The sequence below is a fragment of the Talpa europaea genome (genome assembly GCF_964194135.1).
Source record: "Talpa europaea genome assembly, chromosome: 7".
Classification (NCBI taxonomy): domain Eukaryota; kingdom Metazoa; phylum Chordata; class Mammalia; order Eulipotyphla; family Talpidae; genus Talpa; species Talpa europaea.
The window spans coordinates 119,391,923-119,412,527 of NC_140074.1; the positions used below are offsets into that span (position 1 = coordinate 119,391,923).

At 39.7% G+C, this 20,605-nt stretch overlaps 1 protein-coding gene across 1 annotated transcript; it reads right to left on the bottom strand.

Annotated features, from left to right (window-relative positions):
- Positions 1-300: 300 nt before the first annotated feature.
- Positions 301-19,680, bottom strand: SMARCE1 (SWI/SNF related BAF chromatin remodeling complex subunit E1; the record flags this gene model as incomplete). Its single annotated transcript, XM_084237981.1, has 11 exons — positions 301-559; positions 2,610-2,820; positions 3,374-3,475; positions 3,984-4,156; positions 6,551-6,722; positions 6,996-7,127; positions 8,679-8,759; positions 13,576-13,680; positions 16,603-16,646; positions 18,835-18,971; positions 19,385-19,680. The coding sequence occupies 11 exons, from the start codon at positions 19,678-19,680 to the stop codon at positions 351-353; spliced, it is 1,662 nt and encodes a 553-aa protein (XP_084094107.1). The 3' UTR covers positions 301-350.
- Between the last annotated feature and the right edge of the window lie 925 nt (positions 19,681-20,605).

Below are 20,605 nucleotides of genomic sequence, written 5' to 3' on the forward strand. Positions count from 1 at the left end.
ATGGCTTTGGTAAGCACCCAAGTGAGCTGTAGGAAGGCATTTGTAAGAGTAGATTCTGCAGCATCAAAGGATAATTCTCTAAAAAGGTGGGCCTTTTCTCAGTTAATTTAAACTCTGAGGCTTTCAGCAGTTGAGGGCTAGCAACAAGATCCAAAGAAAAGAACCATCTTCACGTCTGCTTGAGAAAGGTGACTAAGCCGTTCAGCTCACGATGCTGAACGGTCCAAAAGCCTTTGGTGGTGAGATATGGACAAGAAAACATTAATACACAAACCACATAACACCATTAAAACTCAAAAAACATCGTTTCATTTAAAAAAGTATTTAGAACACATAAAACAAGGCAACATTTATTCTTTTTTCTCATCTTCTGGTGTGGGATCTGTCGGCGGCTCCTCCACCGTGGCGCTGTTGCTCTCCGAGCCGGTGTTACTGTCACTGGTCCCTTCCTCTGCCATACTGTCCACCCCCTCCTGCCCGCTCTCCTTGTCCTCCGGAGTAGATGTGCCCTCTTCACCATTCTGTTGGCTTTCCGTCGTTTCTTCAAGGTGTGTCTCCTCTGTAATCACACATTTATCAGCGTCAGTGCCAGGACAAAAACCTGCGCTTTTCATTATGTGAACACCCGAGAGCTGTGCTGTCCAGTGTGGGAGCCACTAGCTACGTGTGACCATTAAGCACTTGAAATGAGCTAGGATGACTGGGGAGTTTTAGCATGTTTGAAAAAATGAGGGTTTGAAAGTCTCTCTTTAGCTATTGATATATGACATCTAAACACAGATCTAGTATTTGATGAAAATTTAGCTTCCAAATTTAGATTGCTCTAAGTATAAAGTCACATTAGATTTTGAAGACTGAGGTTGGAAACAGTGTAAAAAAAGTAAGACTTTAAAATGCTGATTACATGTTGACACAATATAGTTTAGGATATACTGGGTTAAGCAAATACATTAAAATTAATTTCACCTTTTTTTGCTTTACTTTAAAAAGCATCATTAGTAGAAAATGGATAATTAGACCGTGACTCCCATTTCATGTCTCTTGGACAATACTGCTCGGAGTGTTTTGGAGTACATGAATGAGAAAGCAAGCATGGTATGAGGTAAGGTTGTTATCTTAGGTACTTTGTTAAATGTCATGCTGGGCCGTTTTCTGTAAGAAATGAAAAGCATGAGGCTTTCGCTCTAACAGTCTCAAACTTCTTCAGTTTTTTTGTCTTAAGATGGATAAAATCTGAGTAAAGATCTACAGGCATACTCTTCATAGATGACAAAACAGGCAAAGAACTGAATTTTCTGTCTAGTTGCAAAATGAGCAGAGAACTTGTTCTGTTGTTCTTAAGCCTGTGGCTTTAACCACAAAAACGCGCTCATGTTCCAAATTTGTTAAGATAAAAAACATGCTCATTCAAAACAGAAGAGATCATCAGACTTAAAAGGCTCAGATAATCAAACTTAAAATCTGAAATGTTAACCTGCTGACCTAAATTTTGTAGAAATTGCTGGCAAAAATATCTATATTCCATTAAATGTTTTTGAGATGTCAAATCTGAAGCTGTCACTGAGCTTAACTAAGCAGGACCATGTCCCCTCCTTCTTGCACTGCTAGTCCAGGACCCTGGCTGTGTTTCCTGAGAGTTTATACCTGCTGACATGGTGACAGAGCCAGAAAGTAAGGTAGCCTCTAAATTTCAAGTAATAGTCCATTTATTTGGTACTTTATGTAGGTTTCACAGGTTTTTTTTTTTTCCCTCACCCTGGAGGAATACTTTTAATCAGGAAAACCAGTACACTTGGAAGTAAGACTTTTTTGGGATGGGGTTGGAAAAATTTTTCTAGATAGTAAATACTTTCGGTTTTAGTAGGCTCCGCTACAATTAGTAGGCTCCGCTACTCAGCTACACGATTGTCACCCCAAAGCAGTCAGGGGCAATATGTAAACAAATGGATGTGGCTATGCACCAATAAACATTACTTGCAAATATAGGCAATGGGCAGGCTTTTGGTCTGCAGGTTTTGCTTTGCCCAACCCTCTCCTATGACACCAAAGACTACTAATCTTCAAGCAACAGCCACATCTTGCTTAAATAATTTCAGTAATAAAGGTTAAAAATTTGAGGGCCACCTCATGCCAGAGCCAGTATTACATGCTTTTATGTACATTTTTATTTATCATATGAAACTCACTCTCAAGAGTTGGGCATTAGAATACTTAAAAATGAGAAGTCGGGGATTAAATAACTTATCCCAAGTCCATGTGCCAGCAAGTGGTGAAACTGTATTGGCCAGATCTGTCTGACTCCATGACCAATATCCTTGACCATCACACCATCAAACTGGATATTCCCAAGGCAGAAAATGACAGGACTCAATCTGTGCAAATTACCAAGACCTCAAATATCAAGACCACAGACAAAATCCCATTGCTGTTTTGTGCTGATACTAACATTTGAAGTGAAATTACTGTAAATATTACGATTTGAAAAGGATAAGGTAAGTCACAAAGAGTAACTCAGAGACAAGATGAACAGTGATCCGGGAAAAGAAAGCCCTTAGACAGACCTCTGTGAAAACCCTTGATATAGGTCTTGGCGCCCACCGGGGGGTTACCTGTCTCCATCGGCATGCTTTCCTCTTCCTTCTTTTCTTCTGTCTTATTAGCGCCTTGCTCTTCCTCAGGAGCCATGCTGCTCTGACTGCGCTCAGCTTGCTCTGCTGCCTCTTTCTCCCTTTCCTCCTGCCTCTTGCGAGCTTGCTCCTCTGCTTGTGCAATTTCAGCTGCAATCTTTTCCATATCCACTTCGACTTTCAAACCACACAACTAGTCAAGAAAAAAACCCCAAAAACAAGTCTCTTGGTAATGTTCTTTCTTACAAGCCTTGAAACAGAGAAATTATTCAAAAGTGGGCTTTCCTGGCTATATGGGGGAAAATGTTTTAGGTCTTGTCTGAAACCCTTGTGCCGAAAGGAGAAGCATGCTCTCAGCAGACATGATCTCAAATATCACGGAACTGCTGGGGAGGCAACAGTGAAAGTACTGTCCATGAAACACTAGATCTGTCTGGATATGAAGTGCAAATTGTGACCTATATCTGATGAAGATATTTGTCTAATAAATATCAATAAAAATAAAAAATAATTCGTGACTGCATGGGAGTTCAGATGAAAACCTCAGAGCATTCTACTTCCTAAAGGCCTGGGGCATGTGTGTAGACTATAGCAATTTTGCTTGAAAAATGGAAATCATTTTATAAATTACAGATCTTACCAGTTACAGTAAAGGTAACCCTGTTCAAAGTGAACACTCAGTAAAAACACTACTTGGGAAAAAAGTAAGAGAGTAATAAAAACATAGTAACATATTAACTTGATACCCTTTTCAGTTCATTGTTAAATGAATCCGTGCTTTCCAGGAATTTCCTCTTCTTTTCCTGGTGTCGTTCTTCTATTTGAAGAAGTTCAGCTTCCAGTTTTCGCTGTAAGACATACCATCAGGCTTTGTAATTATGGAATTACTTTCTTTAAAAACAAGTATCAAACATAGAAAATAATCCACATGACAAATGTTTTGATTTTTTAATCTAAATAATGTTACATAATATATATAGTTACAATAAAAAAAAAACATAAAATGCAGCACAGAAGAATGACTATGATTACTAAGTATGTGAAAGAATACTACTTCAGGACTTAAGAAGTTCCTCAGGAATATTTAGTAAAGCAACAGAGGTTAACAGGGTGCTCAAAATTCTTTTTTTTTAAACGCTCAAAATTTCTAATGGATATACTTTGCACAAGGCTTCATGTTACATGTAGCTTTAATGACAAACTTAAGGTCCACTCCCTTAAGCTTCTTCCCCAAGTCAGGAAGAGGCTGGACAGAGCACAGACGTATTTAACACGTGCGCTGTTGCGTCATTATAGATCGGGGGGCCCGGAATCTGTGGCACAGACCCATTTTATACAAATGCTTTGTGAATGTACCTGATGAACCATTAAGGACTGGACCTGTCGTTTGAGGACCTGCATTCTAGCTGTTGTGACAACTGACCGGACGTCTGGTACCACGCTCTCGCTGAGGATTTCACTGATGAGGCGATGGTTTCTCTGGAAACGGGCAGTGGCTGTATGCTTCATTGAAAAGCCATCATCATAATCTGAAATAAACAAGATATTCTGGAAATGAAGTCACAAGTAACCATAAATGGGAGAATGTTTATAACCTTTAATTACCACAGAACCATGGCGCCCTCTGTCCTAACAAGTGGGCCTAATGAGCAACTTGGGAACACTGGGGTAGTCACGTGATAAAGCCACACAGAGGACATAATGTGTTCACTGGCCAATGTGCTAGTTTCTTTTATGAAATCTTTTGAGTGATGATCTATGTCTAAGAAGGATTTGGCTGAAACATGAATGAGAGAACTGTGTATCTTCTGGACTGAGGATCAGCATGAAGGCTACATTTACAGCAAAACTAAAATTCGCCAAGTTTCACTCAATAGCTATTTAAGGCATTTACAATTGATAACAACATATGAACTGGGTGGTATCTATATCACTGTACTACTTTAACACTAAAGTAATGAAAATGCCCACTGCATTATTATCTCTAACAATATTGTTTTTCAGATCAGTGTACAATTTGAGCCACTAAGGTCCTATAGTAATTTTATAGGAAAAGAAAGTTTAATACTAGATTTTACTTTTAATTTACACATGTATACAGCTGCTGTCGGAATGCAGAGGTACTGACTGCACTGTTTCCATTTGCTCAAGTTCACGTAATACTCTCTTGCTATACAACCCTCTCTTTCTCTAAAGTATGGATCTGGCTCACATGCTTATTTTTAAGCATGTGTTGAGTGGACAACTGCGTGTCCCCTTGGGTATCCTAGATAGTGGCCTTTGTTAACAAGTTAGTAGCTGCCGCCTTTCTCCCAAGTCTTCCTTTTTCTACTCAGTTCTGATAAAGTCCAATGTCTAAAGCCAATTTTGTGCCAATATCTTAATTACTTGTCCTTTCTTATTAGCAGTTTTATTTTTTTTATAAAAAGATTTAATTATCTATGCATACAAGAACTGGGGTACAGGCCAGAGGTGTGCGGGGTGAGAGGATTCACCAGAGACAGAGTGGGGAACAGAACAGGCGGATCTACTGAAATACACTGCTGGGGGAGCAACGGGTGAGACAGGAGAGGTCTGCTGGGCCATATGGGTCACCTCCCTGGCCGAGTATTGAACTTGTGCTGCAGTGGCTGTGGATAGCTTCATAGTGCTGCATCTTAACCCCTTACTGTGAAAAACACAATGGCAGATGTTTGAGAAACAGAGCAAAGGAACCGTCTTTTGAAGACTGCTTCTGAGGGACTCTCTTTGGGTCTTTTCAACGACCAAGCCAAGACCTTTCACTTAATGAAAACCCTAACTACTTTCTACTATGGCTTCTATGTTACTAGCTTATGTTTCCTCTTGTGCTGACTCCCATCCTTTCAATTATCTGCAGACTGGTCATCAACTATTTGAGTTCTATGTTTTTCTTAAATTATGCCATCTGATTTGGGTCATTAAGTTTGTGTTTCCTCATTTCTTCAGTACTGCTGTTTCTGCTTCATATTGTTTCCAGTCCATAGTCTGTCCTCCAGATTTATCATTATATCCTGTGGTCTACGAGAATATTTGTCAATATTCCAGTCCATTCTTTTAAAAAAGCAGTCTTGTTTTTGTCTCCTATTAAAGTATGTCGATTTATTCATATCTTTAGGTGTCTTTAAAATTTACAAGCTTCTTGTGTGCTATTGCTATTTTAAAATAGGATCTTAAATTATTTTGTTCATGTCTCTGCTGCTTGGAGCTTGAGTTTCTACCTTTTTCACATTATAACAGCACAGAGAAAAAATACTGTTTGCACTTGATGTTTGATATAAGGATGAGCAGGCTTATAGGTGAGGGCGAGAACTCTTGAGTCTCCTTGCAGTTTCAGACCCTGCCTGGCTGGTAAGGACTAGGGGCACAATCTGTATACCAGCAAACTCTTCCTGGAATGAAGCTGTGGGGGTGGGGGTGGGGTGTGTGTAAAATTTGTTATGTATTTGTCTTCATGAGTGTTATCATGAGCTATATTTATAAATTCTAGTTGGATTTCTGAATTAACCGGGGAAAGAAATTTCATAACTTTTTTCCCTTAAGAGTCTTTAATTCAGAAGTTTAGGGAACCAGTAGAAAAATAGGATGTAACTAGAAGGCATTTAGCTGTTTAAAGGCAGCTGACACAAAATTCTGATTGTGACTCAAAAATCTTTCATGCATTTTTGAGTACAAAGATTCTGTTAAACACTAAATAGCTTTCACTACTTTTCTGCACTAAGGAAGATTTTTTTTTGTGGGAAATTCTCATACAAATCTTACTCAAAAGAACTGACCAAAATGTTGAAATGACACTTAAATTATTCTTTGTCTTCCATTTCAGATAAGAAACAAAAACTTAAAACTAAGACTTTTCATATTTTAATTCTCAGAGAAAACACAGAAAATCCCATGTTTTTCCTTACCATCTGGATCTTCAGCAGGCTGAATGCTCATGTAAGGTTCTCCTTTCTCCATGCGAGACTGTCTCTGTCGACTCTCTTCCTCTAAAGCAGCTTCTGCACGACTTTTTGCATTTATGTATGCAAGGTATGCGGGAGAATTATGATAGGCCTTCATAGATTCATTATACTCTATCTGAAATTCAAATGTTTTCCAGTTTTATAATTAACACTTTGCAGATTACAATGAATATCTGTATTATCTCATGTGAATAGCAAAAGATATGAAAATTATTTCCTTTTTACTGTCAAGGAATCTGGAGCCTAAAGAAATTCAGTGATTTGATCCAGGCAGGCAAAGCCTTAGAATAGCCTCAGCTTTTGATAATTCTTCTATTTCTTTTTTAAAAATAAGCAAATTGCTTATGTATATTACATGGCATCCCTCCCACTCCAGTCCCCATTCTACCTTTTCTGCTTCGTATTCGTTTAAATATTCTTGCTTTTCTTCATCAGTGAGATCTCGCCACATGCCACCAATAATCTTGCCAATCTCCCACAACTTTAGGTCAGGGTTAGAAGCCTTTACTTGGTCCCAGACCTTGAAAAAGAAACAGTTGAAATTTTACTACTGAATCCAAAAAAGCCTTTAAAAATACTTTTTAATGTGCAAACTTTTAAACATAAACAAATCCTTATATTCTCATCTGTCTGCTGCAACAAATTATCTACAGTTGGCCAATCTCCTATCATTTTAATTCTGTGTGATTGTTTTAAGGCAGATCTCAGATCTCTCCAATCACTGTAGACACTTCAAATGGGTGAACTCAGTGATATTGCATACTATGTCTCTGAAAGTTCATCAGAATCTGAAAGTGGCTAATTTACATAGTACAATATATTGTATCATCAAATACGTAATAATTATGACCAAAAAAACCCCCAAAAATTCTAAATAGTGGTAAAAATGGCTAAATGCTTTGGTCTTTAATAAAGATATTGGCTATATTTATTATTTTAATTTCTTTTTTTTTTTTTAAGATTCATTTATTTTAATACAAGAACCAGGGTACAGGCCAGATATGCGGGAGGGTGAGAGGATTCACCCGAGACAGAGCGGGGATCAGAACAGGCAGACCGAACAAAATACACTGCTGAGGGGAGCAGCGGGCGAGACAGGAGCGGTCTGTCCCACCATGTGGTTATCTCCGCAGCTGGTGGGGATAGAACTGGCACTGCAGAGGCTGCGGACAGCTTCAGAGCACTGTGCTCAACTGCCTGCGTCACAAGGGAGGCCCTATTTTAATTTCTTAGAAGACTTATTTATTTGAAGAACTGGGGTGTAGGCCAGAGGGAGAGGGGGTGCAGAGGCTACATTTATTATTTTAAGAGTAATGTAGGTTCATCACCAAAAGGGAAAATTCAAGGAACTATTAAGAAAATAAAAACTACCATAAGTTTACAGTTTACTGTTTAGAGATAACCATTATCGTCTAGGTTTTTTTTTTTTTTCACTTCAAACTAACATGGAATTGCTATTATTTTTACTAATACAAAATACTAATATATGTAGTCTTGTATTTCTCTTATCACTTAACATTTTCTCCTATTTTTAAATATTCTCCAAGACTACATAACACTGTCTTAAGGATTTTAACAGTTCTAGAATTTTGAAAGCAGAACTCATTTCTTTAAAAAACACAATTTTTTATCCTTTCCTCTGGCTATGCGTAGAAAAAGCTGGTGAAGCGAATCTGAAATCTGATGTAAAACAAAGCAGTAAGGGCCTCCCCGGTGGTGCAGCGGGTTGAGTGCAGCACTGGAAGCTTTCCGCAGCCTCTGCAGCATGAGTTCGATCCCCGGCCAGCCAGGGAGACACCCACGTGGCGTGGCAGACCTCTCCTGCCTCGCCCGCTGCTCCCCTCAGCAGTGTATTTCGGTCCGTCTGCCTGTTCTGCTTCCCACTCTCTCTGGTGAATTCTCTCACCTTCCCGCGCCTCTGACCTGTACCCCAGTTCTTGTATAAATAAATAAATCTTAAAACAGAACAAAACAAAAAAGCAAAAAAACAAAACAAAACAAAAAACCCCCCAACAAAACACAAAGCAGCAAGATGGCAGTCCTGACTGTGCGCTGGCTCCTGGGCACCTACCTTTCTGCTGTACCTCATGTAGGGCATCAGTGGCTTATCTGGTGGCTTTGGGGGTTTTGGAATCGTAATACCAGAGGATGCCTACAAAAGAGTTAAAACATTCATTATTCAACTGCAAGGAGTTCACCAGCAAACTGAAAAGAGAGTCCCTTAAAAAATTCTAATGCGCCTTTCTTCTACTCGTCCATGGATACAAGATTCTTATATTTTCTCCTCTGAAAATACCTATCACTGCAAATTCAGAAATGTTCATATCAAAAGAAAATGACTTCAAGAACATACTTTTTTAGTGTTTTACTTAGCAGTTTTGATTGCGACTGCTTTGACAACCTGGCTGTAAGAACAAATAAAATATTACATAATAACCCAAATACTGAAAAGATAGGGTTACATAGCAAATGTTCCACATCTAGGTCATTACCTGGCCCTCTTTTGTTTTGCTTAATTTACCCTTATACATACAGTCAACACTTGATTATCTGCAGATTGGACTTGTCACACTCACAATAAAGGGAATACCTATACTGTATGCGGAACGCAGTCCCTCATCAACACCACCACTACTAACAACACAGAAACTACTTCCTACATTCAAAACCAAGATGAAACCTTTACCTCCTTTATCGAGACTAGAACTTTTAATCTTCTTAAAGTTCTAAATTCATGTCTAGTGGTTTTCTCCAAGGGATCAAGGAGTGTGAAGGGAAGTCTCGCCTTTTGTCCTTAGTCTTTCTTACTCCCAGTGGAGGAATGAACATGTTTATCCGGAACAAAAAAACAGCAGATATGAGCCCAACCAGATTACTTCTGAGGCATCACTCCATTCCTTTAATTTTTTTTATTTTATGGGAAAGGTGTAAGAGAGAAAAGGGAAACAGAAGGAGTGGGGCAAGATGTAGAGAAAAGTGGATTGTGTGTGTGTGTGTGTGTGTGTGTGTGTGTAAGGGGAAGAGAAAGATGACTGTTGCTTTCTGAGGGCCAGCACTTCGGTGTGAGATACCAGAGAGCGTCTCACGGCACCCAAGGCGGCTGGTCCAAGTGCCTAATCATGCCAGTCTCCTCCACACTTGACTGCACCTGATCAAGGACCTAGATTAAAGTCATGATTGAATCACATTTGTCTTCCCTGAATTTCTGCTGGCCCCAGATACTGACTCTTCTTGCCAGGCCTGGGGGAGGAGGACAGGTAGTGCTAGTTTCACATCAAAAGAAAGGGATTGGCAACTGCTTAGAAGAAAACTAAAGTGACATTTTTATTCCCTTGCTCTTCTGTTGCTGTGATAAAAATCCCAGGGAAATGCTTTCATTTAGGCCAGGGACCACAATCAACACTTTTTGTCCAAGGGCTCGGGGGTTAGCCTGTTTACACCCTCTCCCACTGCATTCAAATAGTGCTTCTCCTTCCTATGAGGGTCTCCCTTCAGCCCTATATATATTTTTAACTCTGCTTCTTCGTACATGAAGTTATTAGAAAGCATCTCACTTTGAAGCAATTATTTCCTGTCTTTCATTCCTCTATGCTCTGTCGCCACATTTCATGCTGTTGCCCATGTAGAAAGAAGTTTTTAAGTCAGCAGTGGGCAACAGAGTGAGGGAAGCCACGGGGGATGGAAATTCCCAACAGTGGTGGTATGAGCAGCTAATAAGAGGACCTCTGCCTCAGGGCTGTAGTTCTTTCAAGGGGTTGGAGTGTAGGAGTTTGGGGGGAGATTCCTATAAGGCTAAGCTTATGTCATGGATTCAGAACAATATACACTCAAGAGCGATTCTTACTTGAAGGTATGAGAAAGCATTTCCATTTCATATCCAACACAAACCTTCAAATCCCACAAATGGATTACAAATAAAGTTGGAATTGTGCAACGCAAGTGTGTTTAGAAAGTAAACAGATAAAGAATTCTTAAATGTTTATGCTTAAATATGCTGAATGAAAACACTCTAAAAACAAATGATAGTGATAGCTGCTTTTTGATACTTTTCAAAGGACCACACTTTTTGACATTAATGGATTTGCTTTTATCTCCTTCCTCCCAAGGAAGGTACACAAATCATCTATGTATTGAGGTCTTATTTTCATTACATTGACCAGTCAATTTTCAATTATAAACATAACAAAGTAGGGAACAGTAATAACAAAGCTATAGTGAGTTTTCAGGTTACTAAAAATTCACATCATTAAACATTCCTAATTTTTTTTTAACCATTTCAGTATCTTTCTACAATGTCTTAAACATTTTTCCACTGTTAAAAAGAAAAGCAGTTTGCACTGAACATACTTTAACCTCGTCTTAGTAAGAGCGGACTATAAGCAACCACTGCTTGGCCCCGCGCTTCTGGTTTAAACTGTGAGTAATGACCCCTGCATTAAATGTATTAAATGGTGCAGTGGTGATGCCAGTCAGGGGTATGCTTCCATTTTAGCTGTTTCATTTTTTGGTACTGTCAGGAACCTATCTCCACCAGCAACTGAGACGGGAGTAAGTCAACAAGCAATTATGCGTGTTAAAACTGGACATCTCCCAGAACAAAGTTCATCATTTGTGACATTTATCTGGGTTATTCAAAGAGTTTTTCTTCCCAGTTCTCAGCTATTTCTCTGGTAACATCTTACTGAAGGGTTTTCTTCTAGAATATTATTTCCACTAAAGTATAGAAATAAACTGTGTATAGATAGCCTTTTGTCTTAATCTGTTTCCACACCTGTACTTATGAGGATGTCAATCATCATCTGAATAAAAAACTGACTGGGAGTGACATCCACTGCACAGCCTTCACAAGCTCTCTAAAAGGCTTCAATGTTGCTGTATAAAGTGTTTACAGTCTGAAAACTATTCAAGTGTACAGGAGTCTCCAGGGAAACCAGGTGTTCTATAGACCTACAGGAAGCTTCATAGTGTTTCATATTGTCATTCCTTCATATCACCGACTTAAGGTGATTTGCAGACAAAATATCAAACAGGTGCCTCCCTTCGCCCTTGGCAAAAGTAACACAAAACTGGGGTCATCTTATAAAGTAAAACATGTTTATAATGGTTAGAACTAGACCTACTGAGCCCAAACACAGCTCAAATTAGATACATAAAAAAGTTAGTGTAAAACTTCAGGCATAATTAATTTCTCAGTGAGCTAAGAGAAAGGTTAAAAAAATCTGAGGGGGCTGGGATTTGCACAGACTAAGAGCCTCCACATTTTCTAGGTTCTTCAGGTTACATCTAAATAGCAGCTTGATTATACGACAATGATACAGAGAAAAACAATCACAAAGAACCCAAACACCAAATATTCTATACCCAACAACTCTTCTATAACACTCTACCCTGAAGCTGGTGCCTACTCCAAATGTTAGGTTCTATAAACCCCAAGGACCAGGAGAAACAGATAACTGCCCCAGGTGCTGAGGCATCAAGTGCATTTTTCTTTGCTTAGTAAGTCTCCACTCAGTGAGCTCACTTTATGAGCAGAAAATACCCACAGATATATCCAAGTTAAGAATTAAACACTTATACAAACTTAAATGCAGATTGTTATATTATAATCACCATCATTTCTATTCTATTAACACAGATAATCAAGAGCTGACTGTATAGAGCTATTAAAATATAATTTTCTGGTTTACTGTCCATGAATAATTTTCTACTTTAACATGAATGACCCAAAATTGATTCTGCTCCTTGGTTAAATTATAATGTTCTTTACCACTTGATAATCTTGCCACCCATTACTTTTGTGAAACACGTTTAGACTGGGAAAAACATACACCAATGCACATAAAAACTGCATCGTGAAATGCTTACATACACACACTTTAAATTCTCTTCAGATACCATGAAATACGCATGGCACATAAAACTTGATGTGCTTATGAAGTACAAAATAATGCAGAAACAATGAAAAATTTAGACAAACAAATCTATCAAGCTAAGCAATATGCTTACCAAGATAGACATACAGTTTGATAGTTACAAGCTTTCTGCTTTGGCTTGACTACAGGGTGAGAGGGCTTTTCTGAAGTCATATTAGTTGAATTACTTATGAATACAGCAAATAAAAACCAGGTATTAAAAGGTTTATAGCCATTCTGGGTTGTATAAATTCTCACCAATATCACATTCCAATGCATGGATGTATTTGACTTTTGGATTTATTTTTGGTAAATCATTTTTAGTCATTTCTTTGACACCCAGACTTCCTCGTATACAGCTCAAGATGATTCTAAAAGTCTTAAATACATCATCCAATTTGAAATTTTAAACTGATCATTTGAATGAGACATCCTGAGTTCAGAAATCATATCCTTTATCCTATGGATTATAAAGGCACTTCCAGTTGGCACATCTAGTCTGGTAGTTCAAATTCATTTCATGTAATTTTCATTCTGCAATTCTTCGAGGGGACATAAAACCTTTTTCTTTTTAACTGGAGAGAAATGAATTTTAGTTAGGTCAACCATTAAATCCAAAAGACAAATAAATTAACGATTTAAAATTGTAGGTCAGCCAAAAGAGCCAGGTCTGCAAACCTAGTCTTTACTAAGAAACTGAGTTCTTGAGCCTAAAGCTAATTACCTTAAATGAAAGATACTGTTCATCTCAAAAAAGGTTATTTCAAACCATAAGACATTGTAGGTTTGTCTATATACATTACAAGCATTAAGTGTCCAAGGTTTTATCTCTACCAACTGCCAAACAGAATGGATTCTTCTTTTTATATACATATCCATCTCTCTCTATTTTCTTTTCTGGTGTAAGACTAGACAACGAATGTTTAAAATAGTCGAAAAGCCAGGTTAAATTTTGTTAATGGCTGTGCTGATGATTCATTCAAAGGACCTAACTCTGAAGGCATTTCTGGTCAATTCCAGTTGTTTGCCGGATGCTGTAATAGTTGATTCTCCTACCGTGACCCGGCTGTTGGTGCCCGGGTTCCCTCCCAGCCTGTAGTTGTTGTAGGCGAGATGACTGTATGGATTGTATCCCACAAACCCTGGTGTGCTGGGCATTTGCTAATGGAAACAAATGAGACAAAAACACGAATGAGAAATGAGCTCAAACGAGGAAAACACAGAAATGAAAAATGATCTGCATATGGCATGCAAAAGCAACCTGAATTTAAACAAGCAATGACGTGTTGTAACTGTTCTTTTTCTTTCATTGAATAACCAGTCTGCAAGTGTTTTTTTGCCCTTTCTTTCTCTTTGTGGGGATCAGTGGTGAATATGTGTGCTTGTGTTCTGGGGTAAGCAATACAGTGAAGTGTCTTAAACATTCAGGACACTTTATGGGCAATAGTACGATACAGCAACTTAGTGATAAATGTCTGAGATAGGAAAGCTTGAAGTGTAATAAACTAGAAGTCTGAAACACTTTACATGCAAAACAAAACATGATTTATTCGACAGTTATGTGGATGTCACCAATGTATTCATTTACTAAAAACAAATAAAAACAAATGGATCTGCTTTCAAAGACAGTTTTAAGTCATTTTATATAATGTGAGAAATGAGACTCAAATCAGGAAGCCAGGAGTTGTCAATAGAAAAGAACATATGTGGGATTCAATGAATGTCACATACATGATTTCAAAACAAAGACTTGTAAGAAATGCATGGATTTCAATCTGGGGCACTGTCTGATCGTTTTAACCCAGTCATTCTTTTATGGGCTTTCTCTTCCACCTCTTCTTTGATCCGTCTTCCACAGGTCAATCATGAACAATTTCTGCATTTAGCTTTAATGTGAACTACTTTTCTAGTCCACACAGACTTCAACATTCTTGTTTCATCTGGTTTCCTGATAGCTCTAGCCCTTCCCAAACACAAATGCTCACTGTAGCAGCAAAATCCTTGGGTTTTGTGAATTTTGTGTTGATATGATCATAAATGGCCTCTCATATAGAAGTGGCTTGTGGTTAATACAATGATATCCAATGTTCGTGAGAATCAAGGTATAAAGCATAAAAAGAATGCAGCAAAGAGAGACTAAAAGAAGGTATTTTACCTAATGAAATTCAATCAAAACAAGTGACAGTTATTTCATTTTAGCATGCAGTTAACAATGTCAGTCCTGAATTCTATAACTTTAAATGTACTTAAACACATCCCAACTAAGCTGAAGCTGTTATAAAATAAACACAACTTTCTAAAATATGCCTCTGTCCCAAAGACAGACATTCATACAGATAATACATTTGATACTCTTTAGGAAAAGAAAACAACTGATCAATCTCTAGTCTACATAGTTACAGAAGACGCAAAATAAGCATACTCAAGTAGGCAAGACACAGGTGAAGTATCAAAGGCACAAAAGAAGTGTATATTACTTGGGGTGGTACATTTGGGTGGTAGTTGTGGAGGTGGTGGTGGTGATGGTGGTAGTAGAAGTCATGGAAAAACAAAGAAGGAAAATCATTTAATATCCATTCTGTTGGCTATCCTAATCCCTAGTCTTCTGATACTACGTGTCAATGTGAAATTATAATGATACAGAAATATGGTTAAAGAAAGGCAGAAAAGTACCTTTTTAAGAAGTCATAAGGGGACACTTGGTTTTTGAGCTATTTTTATTATCTCAAAAAAAATTAAGTTTCTCCAATATATTACACACTGTCAGAGGCAGTATTTACGTCAAAATGACACCTTCGAAGGTTGCATAAACAATAAGAATCATTATTCAACATGAGGCAATAATGTAAGAGAGATAAGGGTACTAAATAAAAAAATTAAAACTGAAACACTACAATTATACCAGTTTAGTTCCAAAAATGAAGTATATGGTTAGGTCTCTGAGGTCAGGACCCTCAATTCCACCTGAATAGCCACTAGCAGGGTGCCAAGGAGACGGTCATAAGAAATGTTCCTTGATTTAAGAAAGAAAACAAACCAAACACAGGACTTTAAGATCTACTGGAAATAATTTTAGAGACTGTATGTGATATAAATTGAACTAAGAAAATAGGACACAGTAACTCTCTAAAAGCATCTTACTAAGGAAAAACTACTGATAAACATAACTGAAATATATATGTGAGGATTAGTAAATCAAAGTAGTTATCTAGTAGAAAACAAAATTATTCAAGGACCTAATTAGTAGACTAGCCTGAAATTGAGGGGATAGGGAGTATGAAAGGATAGCTAAGAGCAGTTAAAGAACTGATTTTGGTCGATGTTTTAATACTTATTTTTTTTAAAAAAAACAAAACAAAACAAAACAAAAAACAAAACAACAACAAGGAATCTATTTAAGTAAGGCCTCAACAGTTACTGTTAAATCTGTTTTGTGGATTAACTATTTTACATACTGACCAAGCTGGGTCAGAGCTTGCTGGGTGAAAAAACTAGTATGCAACTAATGTTTAGACACTTTGAAACATATCAATTTCCAAACCAATAAAATAGTATTTATGGAGTGGAATAACATTCAGAGCAGGATCTGACCCATAGATAATGAAATCCTTACTTGAACAGCATGAAAATAAAGATTTATAATGACTGTTATTATAGAACTGGAAGTTTTATTGTTTAATTTAATATGAAAATTATATATAGACAAGGAGAGAAAAATGTAACCAGTTGAAGGTTAGGTTTAAAAATAGTAAGTGCCAGAATGAGCATTCACTCAATATCAACTTTAAAAACTCTTAATAGAGAAGATCAACAAGAAGAGTTAAAATCATCACTAGTTTCCCATTAAAAAAACCACAAAGCTGAGTAGAGGAGGTTGGAATTTCAGCAGTATGTTTCTTTAAATGTTGGGATTGCTTCAAGGTAAGATGCAAAGAGTTATTTTATTTAGTAGGAAGTGCTGTTTTTTAGCTGAATTTTTCATCCTGGTGCTGTGATGATTGAGTGACTGTCACTGGAAGACATCTGGGTTTTTGTATCAAGGCCAGACTTGGCTATTACATTAACAAGAAAATTAAAACTTACTGTTGCAGGAGCTGGGGTGGGAGGTGGGGCATAAGATGGTCTTTCTGTTTGAAAGAAAATAAATAACTTCTTGTAAACAACTGAGATATAATACTATGCAACAAAACTACCAATGGTCCTGTTTTGAAGAAAAAAAATGAGAGTATTTTGGAATTCCCATTTGCTAGGGCATTAGCCTCTTATTAATATAGATTGATAAATATAAAAAATGAAACTTACTTGACATTTTGGAAGATTAAGTTCTCAGTTCCTTAAGAATGAATCTGAGACACTAAAATAAAAAAAAGAAAAAAAAAGAAAAAAAAAGAGAATCAAAACTCAGCAAGCATAATAGAATGTTTTCCTAAATAGGGTAGTTTAATATTTTCTGAGTAAAGTTACATTATGTTCTAGACATCAAGTCTTTTGGCAAATTTTAATAGTTCTCCTAGGTCATTTGGCTGATCAAAATTAAATGACTATGACAAATTACAGGGGATATTAAGATTAATATTAGACATGTACTTTCAAGCTTTTCCTTATGATATTTAGCCACCGCTTGAATGGAAAACAGTTTGCTGATGTCATGTAAACATTTAATCAGATTGATAAAAATATGACAACAGAATACAAGGCATTATTGCGGCCTGCCCACATAAGGCCCACCAGATACTGACAGCTCCCAGATCAGCAGCTCTACCTTCTTTTTAGGATAAAAACTTCCATGAAAATGGGGCATTTTATTCCTGGAGGCAGTGTAAAAAGGTCTTTTAGTATTAAATAGCTTTATAACTGCTGGGAATAGACTTCGTGAATCTCCCTGGAAAATCCATATTCACCGTTCATTGCCCATTTCAAATTTTATCTTCTCATTGTAACTTTCTTAATCACCTGGGCAGAATTGCTCCCTCACCTGAATTGCATTCCCCACCCAAATGACATAGAACTATGATATTGGTTATTGTATCTTTTTTGGTTTAACCTATCACTATGGCTAGATGTATGCTGCTTGGGAACAGGGACTGTGTAATTCATTTCTGTATTCCCAGTACCCATCTCAATTCTTAATAAATTTTGTCCTAGTATTATCAGCTCACAACATGACCGTACACACGAGTTTGTCCTTTACTTCAATCTACATCACCAACAGTGTGTATAAAGACACAAAAATTCATTTTTTTTAGAAAAGGCAAATAACATCTATGAAGCTGGAATTCTTTCATCCAATATTATGTTAAACAAACTTGACTTTTTTGCTTCTGTGCATTTTAAGGGAATTCTCTGGAGCATAAGGAGAAAGATGCCAGGTGTGGAAAGTACTTAATTTTCTCAACCACCCAACCTGGGGTCTCTCTCTTTCTTACAGAACAAGCAAAAACCCCTGACTCTGGGGCAGATTTCCTTCCTGTTCCCGTTCAGGGAGCTGTCAACATCCAGTAGGCGTTCCAGTGTGGAGCCGTGACAATAATTGCCACAAGCTTCTTAGTACATCACACTTGCTTGTTACAACTTTTAAAACTATCTCCTTTGCTCTATTATAAACTCTGCGTGGGCTTGGACGACCATGGGATCCATCCCTGGTGTCTGGCATCAAATAGCCGGCAAGCATTCGTTAAATATCCTAGACGGGACTCGCTTATTACACTATCCCGTTTGCTAATCACAATGCTCCTATGGGATCTGCACTGCCACTCCTGTTTCTCAGATGCAAAAAGGGTGTCTCGGCGAGTTTAAGTAACTTGTCTACAGCCACACAGCCAGGAAGTGCCAGAGCTGGGTTTCAAACCCAGGCCAAACTGTTTTCAGAGCTTCTGCTCTCAACTAAACCACACCGTGAGCCCACTGGTCGCTACCTGAACCATACCGCCCTAACCATAAGGGAACCACGTTCCTGGGGGGTGAGAACCACGGGCTTGGCCGCCCAAGGGCTTCCTCTGCGGTCGCTTCCTTTAGGTTTGTTGTGGAGGATGCACTTTATCAGCAACTCCACTCAAGGGGCTACTCCTGGGAGCTTCGGCCAATTTCGCCGAGTTAGTGGAAGGGGCACATTCTGCCTCGGAAGAAGGACCCCAGGCGGGTCTCCCTCCCAGCCCCGGCTCGGCTAGGCCTCAAGGAGGCCGCACCCGGCCCACGGCCCCGGCTCCGCGGCCAAGCCTGACTCCCAGCAACCCCGGGGAGCTCCGGGTCCAGCCACGCCGGGACTCCACGACTTGCACCCTCCCGACCCGGTCGGGCCCAGTTGGAAACACTCACCCGCGGGCAGAAAAAGCGCCCGCAGCTCCGGCCTCGCTTCCCTTTGTCCCGCGCACGCCCCGCCCCTCGCGCCCGGAGCTTCCGCACTCGCACTTTCCACACTCGCCGGAATTTCTTCCCTGGCTCCGCCCGACTCTCTTCAGAAAAATAAGCCTCCTGGTCAGGGCGCAGTGACGCTTAGTACCGTCAGGGAATTTTTTCCGGCGCCACGCGGTCCACAAGACTCTCCGAATTTGGGTACTTTGCCAGCCGGGCGCCGATTCGTCACGGCGAAGAGGGCGGAGGGGGCCCGGCCGCGGGGTAGGCCTGGGTCCGCGGCCGGGAGCGCCCGGGCGGCGTCGGCCTCACGCTGCGGGAGGTGCCGGGCTGCGCCCGCCGAGGACGAGTGGGAGCCGGGCCCTGGGCCGCCGCGCGGGGCTGGAAGACGACGGGATTCGCACCGGGCGCGAGGCCCCGGATCCGCTGCGGCCGCGCCGGCCCAGCTCCGGCCGCGCCGCCCCCGCGGGTTTTTTGTTTTGTTTTGTTTTGTTTTCCGGTCCCTTTTCTTTACGCTTTCTCAGTGAACGGGAGTAGGGTCCACTCCGCCGAGCCGAGGATGGAGGCGGACTGCCGTCGCAGAGCTGCTGTATCCACCTGCGCCTCGCAGGCTTCCTGTTTCACGGGCCGGGCCTTGTTCACCTGGCGAACCGCAGCGCCGACCGGTTCCGTTTCAGCGAGCGCGAGGCTGGTGTGGAGTGCCGCAGCTTTCACAGCCAAGCGGGCCCAGATTTGCTGCCCTTGGCCCCTTGGCGAGGGCCCGGGGCTGGGGCTTATCCCTGCTCTCTGCACTACAAGGACCTGGCTCATTCGGTTTCCCCTGCGGGGAGCGACTGTCCCCCAATTTCAGCTTAACCTCACCCACCCTTCCACATCCAGTTCACATATATGTCTTCGTACTGCCCTCCTGGGACCCTGCTCTTTCTCTCCCCCTCCACCCCCCCATCCTTTCTTTGAACCTTAATGGTTCTTTTATACCGTGGTTGTGGAGGGCCCTGAAAGTAAAGGTTGTTCAGTCATCTGCATTGGGCATGTTCATATTGTCTTGCTAAGGTGTGACCCATTGTTAGATGCTCAGGAAATGTGTACTGAAGCAGACTTGGGGTTCGCGGCTCTTTTCCCTAAATCATGAGTTCTTAGGTTTACCAGTCAGATTAGAGGGAAGCTTTTTAAAAAATGGATTCCTCCCCCTTAAAATAGGAAAAGGCAGGCTCAAACTCTTCCTGAGCCACATAGGTTGTAAAAAGTCTGGTTATTGGCAAAATGGTGAAATAGGTGAATTTTCTCAACTGTTTTTGTGAAAGCAGAAGTTATGGGTTCAGTTTTTATCACTAGAAATAGTGAAGCCCAGCAGATTTCCAGGAGGAAATTGGACAAAGTATGGCTTGTTTTTACATTCCTCTGCGTTGCCTGCAAAATTCCTTGAGACTTGGGACATGACTCTGTGACACAATGTGTGGAAAAGGGTGAAAATGAAGCAGGATCGCCTGAGAATCTGGGCTGTGCTTTTGTTATCCCTAGCCCTCATTTGAAGGTGTAGGGTTCTGGTGAACTACAGCTGCAGGCCCAATCTAGGCAGCCTCCTGTTTTTGTATTTGTACATTTTGATCGTATTCATTTAAAATATGTCCATTACATGTTAAATTAAAAACCTTACAAATAACTGTGTTTCAAAGCAAAACAAAAAGTAGTTTTATGAGAAAATCATGCTATTTACATATCATTTATAGCTACT